Source organism: Ipomoea triloba, chromosome 9 (assembly GCF_003576645.1).
Source record: "Ipomoea triloba cultivar NCNSP0323 chromosome 9, ASM357664v1".
NCBI lineage: Eukaryota > Viridiplantae > Streptophyta > Magnoliopsida > Solanales > Convolvulaceae > Ipomoea > Ipomoea triloba.
The window spans coordinates 7,736,271-7,745,443 of record NC_044924.1 but is presented as its reverse complement, the minus strand read 5'-3'; the positions used below and the strand labels follow the sequence as shown (position 1 = coordinate 7,745,443).

The 9,173-nt window shown below is 31.9% G+C and overlaps 1 protein-coding gene across 2 annotated transcripts in view; it reads right to left on the bottom strand.

Moving 5' to 3' along the window:
* Positions 1–2,673, bottom strand: part of LOC116031029 (protein SMG7) — a 7,695-nt gene extending 5,022 nt beyond the window's left edge. For both annotated transcript variants that reach the window (XM_031273459.1, XM_031273460.1), the window contains exons 1-4: positions 2,353–2,673; positions 1,400–1,524; positions 646–1,257; positions 416–538 (exon numbers count right to left, since the gene is read on the bottom strand). In XM_031273459.1, coding sequence (XP_031129319.1) covers positions 416–538; positions 646–1,257; positions 1,400–1,468 — 804 coding nt within the window. In that variant the 5' untranslated portion in view covers positions 1,469–1,524; positions 2,353–2,673. The remainder of the gene's footprint in view (positions 1–415; positions 539–645; positions 1,258–1,399; positions 1,525–2,352) is intronic.
* Positions 2,674–9,173: the final 6,500 nt, after the last annotated feature.

The following is a 9,173-nucleotide window of genomic DNA, read 5'->3' as shown; positions in this document are numbered from 1 at the left end:
GGGGGGGGGGGGGGGGGGGGGGGGGGGGGGGGGGGGGGGGGGGGGGGGGGGAGTAAGAATACCGAATTATATGGTCTTAACAGCACATGCAATTTCATGCATCACTTGAAATAGTATGTTCTGGGTTTATATTTAGATAATGAAGATCTGATTCTAAGTTCTGTTTTTAGCATTTGAGTTTACTTGCTTAAAAAAAGAGAAGCTTAACACAATGGAATCTTTTGTACCAGTCCCAAGCAACAACCCCAAAAGACCCGTTCACAAAGCTGATGTATTGTAGGGTACAAAATTGGAGATGAACTAGCATTGCCAGTTGTTTGAAGTAAGAGCAGATCTAATAAATAAAATATTGTATACATGCAAGGAACAGTACAAAGGAAGACTTATATAATTGTCATATCAATAGTATGTTTACCTTCTCAAATGCAATAATCAAGTTGTCCCTTGCAGTGGTGAAGGGGTTCTCTACAGCAAGACTTCGAAAATATCGATAAATTGCAACCAATTCATCACCCGAGTAGGAAGCCAAGATTGCGAGCTGATAAAACAAACAATTGGTTAATCGCTGTGAACCAGAAGAGACACAAGTATCCAAGAAATGTGGGTGCTGTTGTACAATCACAGTAGAAAGGCAACAAAGAAAACCTGATGATGAGGATTGCCACTTGCAGGCCAAAGCGAGGAAGCTTGCATGTAATAGCTTGATGCTGCTGAAAAATCTCGAGCTTTAGAATCACCTTCGCCATATAAACCTTTGTAACGAGCAAGATCACCGAGATAAATCAGACAACGGTGGCAGGATATTAAACCTTTCTTCATGTCAGCAGATTTACTTCCATCTTTAGACGACGGAATTTGGTTTTCAGGATCATCAGAGAAATATCCTAGTGGCAGACCATACTTCGCCCTAATTTTCAACATCAAATCATGGTAAAATCCTGTTGCTTCAGACAGGAATGTCTTAAATTGTGTGCGAATCTTTGTGATTCGATCAGGCCCACCTCGACTAGGACCTTTCCCATTTTGAGATGTGGTTGATCCAGAAGCAGATAAAGCAGCATTCAAGTATGCACGTAATTCCTCAATTCTCCTGTAATGCAACTGCCACAATGCATACTCTATTTCATGTTGCTCAGAGAAAGCATGATTCTCAAGGATAATAGCTTCATAATTTTCACGCATTTGTTGCCATGAATTTGGGTCAGAAGGAATTCTGGCTTGTGCTGCTTTCCTACGCTTATTCTCTAATTCAACATTCTATCAAAGATTGAAAAGTATTAGTAAATAATATGCCCAATAGTTTAATACTCTGCATACCAAATGGAAATTAAGATGCAAACCTGATTTCTAAATTTGTACAAAATATAGAAATGCCACTGTAAGATGAAATAAAGCATACCTTGTTAAAGAGGCGTTGAACACGCTCACGAGATGAATGATCGACACTGTTATCCATCGGAATGGTCATTATCCATCAAGAGCAGTTTAGCTTCAAAGAACTCCGTGAAACACAAAACCCTTGATCTGCAGAGAAATATCTGGATTAACTTCAAAGTGGTATCATATAGTCTAATACATGCTCCCAATTAAACTATAGTGTAATACATAAGCAAGCCCCAATATTTTCCTTTCTAGAGAGGGTCAAGTTATTAAAAATAATAATAATAATAATAATAATAATAATAATAATAATAATAATAATAAAAAGACCCTATATAGGGATAAAATCACACATCTTCCCTTGATTCGTTTTCACTTACCAAAAAATAATTGCAAGCATCCAGTTGGACCAATTTAGTACACACCAATCTGGCAAAATACAATCACAATGTGGAAATTGCAATTGTTTTTTATATTTACAAACCTTGAACTGGTATCAATTTAGTTTAGACGGTACTTTTCACCACAAGGGTACTAGGAAATCATTTCTATCAAATTTATTGAGGTTTATATAGCATGTCACAGTGCACAATCCACATAATATTGATAATAAAACCAATTGAAAATCTCCAGATTGTCCACCAGTGCCCTAGAATATACCGACATGATTTACCTTCTCGTGAAGAGATATGAGCAATCAGGGCATATAATGCCCTAGACCCTCCTCTCGGGTCAACCGAGATCCAGCTCGTTCGGTTCTAGTATTTTGATCAATATTAGACCGAAAATAATCAAACTTCAATTAAAAATTCCAAGAAAACAAAAACCTCCAACTTCATCAACAGAAATCATAAAAACCCCAAATTGCAATCACATGAACAGAGAAAGGCGCCCAGTTTCCTGTTCCCCTTAAAATTGACCGCGCAAATCGTAACGAAATTCAACAATCGAATAGAAATTGGAGAAACTTACCCAAATCAAAGCCAGATCTGCGAAGATCCCGTCGTAATAGCCGCGAGAACCCCACCGATTCCGTCAATTCAGGGAAAATGCATACATGCAAAGGTAGGGTTATACAAGGAGAAAACGGAAAGGAAGGTACTAGGGTGTGGTGATATATATAGAAGATGTAATTTCTACGCCATGATTTGAAGAAGGAGAGTTGGAGGAGGAGACGGAGAAGGAGGAGAGAGAGAAGTTTTTTTGTAGAATGAAAATCATCGGCGAGAGGCTTTTGTTTTGGGGGTCGGAGTTTTCTGGGTGAAGTCTAGGCGGCTATGACTCACGCCGTGCCCAAAAGTCTTATCTCGCAAAATATTCTTTTCCTTATTTATTTATTGGTTTTCAAATATAATTAATAATTCATAACTATTTTTCTTTGTATCCACGAAATGGGTTTTTAGGACTGCTAAATTTTATAATAAAAACAGAATTTGAACGATACAATATTATAAAATATATATGTATTACAGCTTTCGTCCACACTACAAAAAATTTTAGTTTTTTTTTTTTTGAAACACAAACAATTTTAGTTTTTGAATGTTAATTTTGTGAATATACTCATTAGTTGTATTCTGCATTTTTTAAAATTCTAAAAGAAAAATGGACACCGAAAAATATGATAAAAATAAGTTTGTCCTCATACATAAACGTCAGCGATACAATTCTTACAAACATCTTCTTAATCGAGTCTATTGCTTGAGTCATGAAAACGAGTTTTGTCCATCGGGTTACCTCGCCCAAACCCTAGGTAAAAGTAGGTTTCAATTTTAGCAGCCCCGCGAAAGAAGGCATGACCCTAGGTAAAAGTAGGTTTCAATTTTAGTAGCCCCGCGAAAGAACATGCCTTCGACTCCTTAGTAGCCCACCCTGCTTGGCCCATGGGCCTATGGGTGGCCCGCTCATAAATTCTATATATACGGAGTATTATTGAATAAGTATTTTAAAATTTAAATTAGTAATGTTTGTCTAAATATTGTTTATGTATTTTATTATTGACTAAGTGTTTTCTTCTCGAAGAAAAAAGTGTATTATCATAATATATGTTCATATTAAAACATGTATAAAAGATGCATAAAGGTGGTATGTGTGGTTGGAAAACTCAAGTATTGTCTCATAATAAGGATTTATATAAATCAATAAGCATATATGAAAATGTCATAAATATCTTGTATATTATTCGCTCATTTAGTATATTAATTATTGTCCAATATCTCAAAGTAGATAATGACTTATTTAAACCTAAAAAGATAATGTAGGACGAAAAGTTCACTGTTTCAAAACGTCATTTTGAACACCATTTTGGGACCAAAACTTCCTCAATCGCATCAGACCTTATATTATAAAGTCATTTCCATTTTTGGTCCTACTGTTATTGGGGCATTGCCAATTTTAGTCCACTTCATTAATTTTTGCCACATTACGGTCAGTCTTATTTAGTCTTTGCCACTTTTAGTCCACCGTTAAAATTTTTGTCAAATGGTCGTCCAAAACAGGGGTATTTTTTGTCTTTTCATGCTTTGGTGATCTCCTTGACCCTTTGTAGTGGTTTTCCTTACACATTTTCATCTAATGAAGAGGTCCGACGGAAGCCATGTGAGTCACATTACAAAACCATGGCTTTCGCCGGACATCTTCATTGGATGAAAATGTGTAAGGAAGATCACTGCAAAGGGTAAAGGAGATGATAAAAGCATGAAAAGATCAAAATATCCCTCTTTTGGACGGTTATTTGACAAAAATTTTAACGGTGGACTAAAAGTGGCAAGAACTAAATAAGACTGGTCGTAATGTGGCAAAAATTAATGAAGTGGACTAAAATTGGCAATGCCTCAATAACAGTAGGACCAAAAATGGAAATGACTCTTATATTATACTATATTTGCGATAAGTTGGCTAGCAACATTTGGTGATTATCCTAGAAAGAGCAAAACATAAATCACGTTATTATCCTTGAGGTATAAAATACATTATTGACATATTTTATAAATTAATATATGGCATTTGGTAAGTTATTTGAGTGATGGCATTTTGTTTGATCCCCATAATGTCATACCTTAGACTAGCTATGTATTTTTCTTTATTATGGTATTGACATTCACAAGAGTATCATTAATTCACTACTTAATTATGTTGTGTGTGTATATATATATTCTTTTGTATTTATTGGAACAAGATGAATTGATTAACACTCTAAGGACTTATTTTGTTCTTTATCATTCTTCAATTACTTTTTTTCTACATTTCCTTTTCATCCATATATTTCATTTCCTTTTGATCCATATATTTGAACTAACGGGCTAATTTTAATATTTTACTATTTAAATATTTATCAGAGTATATTATTTATATTGCCAATATCACTTATAGAAAATAGTGAATTTTGGGACTAGTTTAGGACTGGATTCCGCTCTCCTCCATCTTATTCCTCAATGTCTTCTCTACAATAATATAGTCTTCATCAATAACTTATTAGCAGTCCCAGCATATTGATATAAACAACCACAAAATAATAAAATTTGTTTATCAACTTTGAAATGAGTGATTGAATACGTAAAATATAATTTTCAAATTTAAAGATCACGAGTTTAATTCATACTAATATATTATGAATCAATACATTGAATTAACTAAATTCATAAATAAATATTTAATTTTGATTTAAAAGTTTGAACTAGACATGCATTGGGTTGTGCTGATATGCATTGATATAGTGGCATGTTATTAGAGCAAAACAGTTGTGTGGACTACGGTCTAAAATGATGTCGTTTTGATGTTAAAAATGTGTTAGAATAATGTACTTTATATGTGTTAGACTAATAAAATTTATGGGATCGGATATGATAATACATTTTATGAGTTAGAATAATGTACTTATATGTTAAAATAATGTATTTTATGAGTTAGAATAATGTATAATGTACTTTATATACGTGTTAGAATAATGAAATGTATGGGATAAGATAATGTATCTTATGCATGGTTGAAAAAAGCGCTAGGCACTCAAGGGGCGCCTAGCGCCTAGCGTCTAGGCGGTAATTAATTGGCGCCTAGGCGCACGTATATTTTTTTATTTTATTTTTTATTTTTAAAAAATTAGTTTAATTTTTTAAGGACTAATAATAATTATAAACTATTTAATATTTTAATAGTTAATACTAAAATATTAAATATTAACCTAAAAAATATCTAGAGTTTGAACAATTTAGGGTTGTTTCACTCAAAATAATGTTGTTTTGAGTAAAATAACCCATTAAAGAAGGGACAATAGCTAATCGATCGACTAAGCAGCATAGTTGATGCCTAGGAGGCCTAGACGGCCAGTGCCTAAGCAGCTTAAGCGGCTTAGGCGACCCAAAAGACTGCCTAGCTGGTCGACAACCTAGACCACCCATTATGGTGATATGCTAGGCAATTGATCGGCGTCTAACTCCTATGAGACGATTAATCAACGCCTATGTGAAATTTTTACAACATTAATTTTATAAGTTAAAATAATATACTTTATCTATTTTTTAATGCGATCCACATAGTTATACGGTCCACACAATGATTCTCTTATTAGGCAATGGGGTTTAAAATTGGACCATTGTCGAATTGCTCTTGCGGCTCTTGCCCAACATCAAGTTTTTACATTTTGTACTCAAGCTAAGAAAACTTCAATACAAATTAAAAAAATTTATTACCTTCGAGAAACACTACTATATCTATTGGCTTTACGAATTGTATTTACATGTAATAAAAAAGAAGGACAAAAACATGTACACAAGGTTACAAGTCGACCCGCAATTAATGAGAGTGACTTATTGAATTTTTTTTGTTTGAGCCGGCCAGTTATGATCTATAGACAAACTAAGCTAGTTTATCTCATTGTGGTCTTCTGTCGACTAGAGTCGCAAGGTAGTGTTTATCTCGTACATCCATCGAGTAGTAATTGCGAGTTTCTCTCGTCACTAACAAATAAAAAAAAGGACGAAAATATGTACACATTTCCATAACTTATTTAAATATGTTATTAGCAGAATAATTCAAAACCACATGATAATGTAAGTTATAAAAGCTATCTTAAAATGACTTTCTTCAAAAATTTCTACCATAAATTAAAATGTTATTAAGTTGATAGTTGCATCATGTTGTGTGCTAATGCATAGGAAGAAATGATACATAATCAAAGCCATCATTTGCTGAAGATTATCCAGCCAAAAGCTTGTAAAGATGAATCATATACCGCACCCACAAATTTTGACACCAGGTTTCAACTTTTTCAACACTTGTTGGCACCTGGCAGTTAGCATAGTTCACTTTAATTTGTAACTTTTCTAATAATGACACATTGACACTACATTTTAATTTATTTGTGTACTCCCTTTCTTCTTATTTTACATTCATTATTTCGGTTGGACTTATAATATTTAGATAGACCTATCAATTCAAATATTAGTAATCAATTGGTATTTAATATAATGGAGTGCCAATTTTAATTTATTCCACACAACCAAACATTATAAGTAAGATATACACTACAAAATACTTGTTGAGATACGCATGCTCTAACCGTTAGACCATCTCCAACTCAAAACATCAAATTTTGTACTAAAAAAAATATTCTCAGCATATTCTTACACCAAAATTTTTTCATTTCCAACCCATTACACCAAATTTTATTTCTTCACTAAAATAATTTGTATTCTCATAAATTAAAAGGTTGTATCAAAACTTTAAATATTTTAATATAAAAATATAATTATAATTAAAGTAATTTTAGATGCAATTTGCTTTACTTTTGTTAAAATTATGTTAGGCCCTGTTTGGTAAATAATCAGCCTATCAGCTAATTTTGGCTTATTTAACCACTATGCATTTTCAATTAGCTTTTTGAGAAAAGAAATCATACCAAACAGCTAACAGCAAATCTATCAAACAACTTTCTACCATTAGCTATATTATCAACTAATCATACCTTCTAACTCAATCAACAAACAGCCATTTACCAAACAGAGCTTATGTAGTTTCATTTTTAGTTAATCCATATTCAATATTAGTCATGTTTTAATCGTCTTGATGATATTTTTGAAATGATGTAATTTATTTTTAATAATATATAATTTATACTTAAGTATTTAACAAAATATATAAATTTATAAAAACAAAATAAATGATATAAAAGGAATTAATAAATAAAAGCAGTGGCAAAATGGGAACAAAAAATTAAAAGCAGATGTTGGCGATGATGAATAGTGCAACACCATATATGGCGATGCACTGTTTATCATTGGCAAAATATTTTCCAATTTGTTGTGTTCATTGGAGCTCTGTTGCGCCAAATATTTTGTCATTTTGTAGTGTTGATTGGAGATGCACTTAGAACCTATATTATAGCAAAGTTCAAGAACTTAGTACAAAGTAGTGGAGCAAAAGCACAACACATAGTACAACTCGCATCCTGCCACTTGCTTTGCTCTTATTTGTTAGAGTTAGAAAACAAATTGTACGTCTGCTTTGCTCTTATTTGTTAGAGTTAGAAAACAAATTGTACGTTAAACGTATAAATGACAAGTCTTAACACTCAATAAATCTGTAATATATCTTTCACAAATACATAAGGGTGTTTGAAAAATGACTGATTAACTTTTTTTTTTTTTTGGATTAGCTTATTTGGTTAATTAACTATTTGACTATGTTAAACACCCAAAGTGAGTGTTTGGTAAAAGAGTTTATTATTTCAGCAATTGGTGCTCATAAGCCATTTTCTAATTAAACACTACTACAACTCTCCAAGCAGGGTTTTGCAATCAATTGATTGTATTCAATTTTTAAAACTAAATTGTCTATAAAATTACTAAAATCTCTCATCTGCAAAACTCTAAATGGTTAACTCAATCTATATACTACTATAAAAAATTATATAATTTTAATTTTACAAATTGTATTTATTCATTTTAGACATGGAGTTCTTCAAACACTTCTGACTCTTTAGTCTTTATACTTCAATTCCAATGCCATTGCATTGACAACTACTCTTTACATACGGTCGAATCATATTTAATTTGTTCCATTCCAAATTTCTACCCAAAAGAATCTTATAGACTTTATATGATTGTCTATGCACATGGATTTATGAATGTATAAATTTCGTTTTGCATTTTTTTTTTTGCAAACAATTTCGTTTTGCTTAAAAGAGTGTTTTAATTCATTTCTAGAAGACAGGGGACATGAGGCATATGGGATGGTACAATGATCAATATAGAGGTCATGTACTGGTTGTGTACTTGCCTATGTTGTGTGTTACTTTGTTAGGTTAGTTTATCCCTGTAAGTACTCTCTCACTTTTAAAAAGTGTAATCTATTTCTACATCACTAAATTTACAATTTTATTATTCTCTTTACACCAATGCAGTCACACTTGCAAAAGTTATCTCACTTTCACATCACTTTAAAAATAATTTTTAAAAAAATTCTTAATTTATCTCCACAATTATTATTTTGTATCAATATATAAATTACAATAGAATATTAAAAATAAAAATAAAATGAAATATTATGTATATAATTATTTTTTATTTGTATGTATTGTTTAGGGTATCAATCAATGAAAATGCTATGTATTAATAATTCAATTACATAATACAAAATAAAAACCATAGCTGTGCAGTATAAATTTTCATCTGTCACTTACAAACACACATATGCATGTTTTTATATTTATTTGTGTGTTACTTATACATGTTATTGATAGATATATAAATATATACACATATTAAGGTTATTCAAGTAAAATACTAAAAAGACAACCC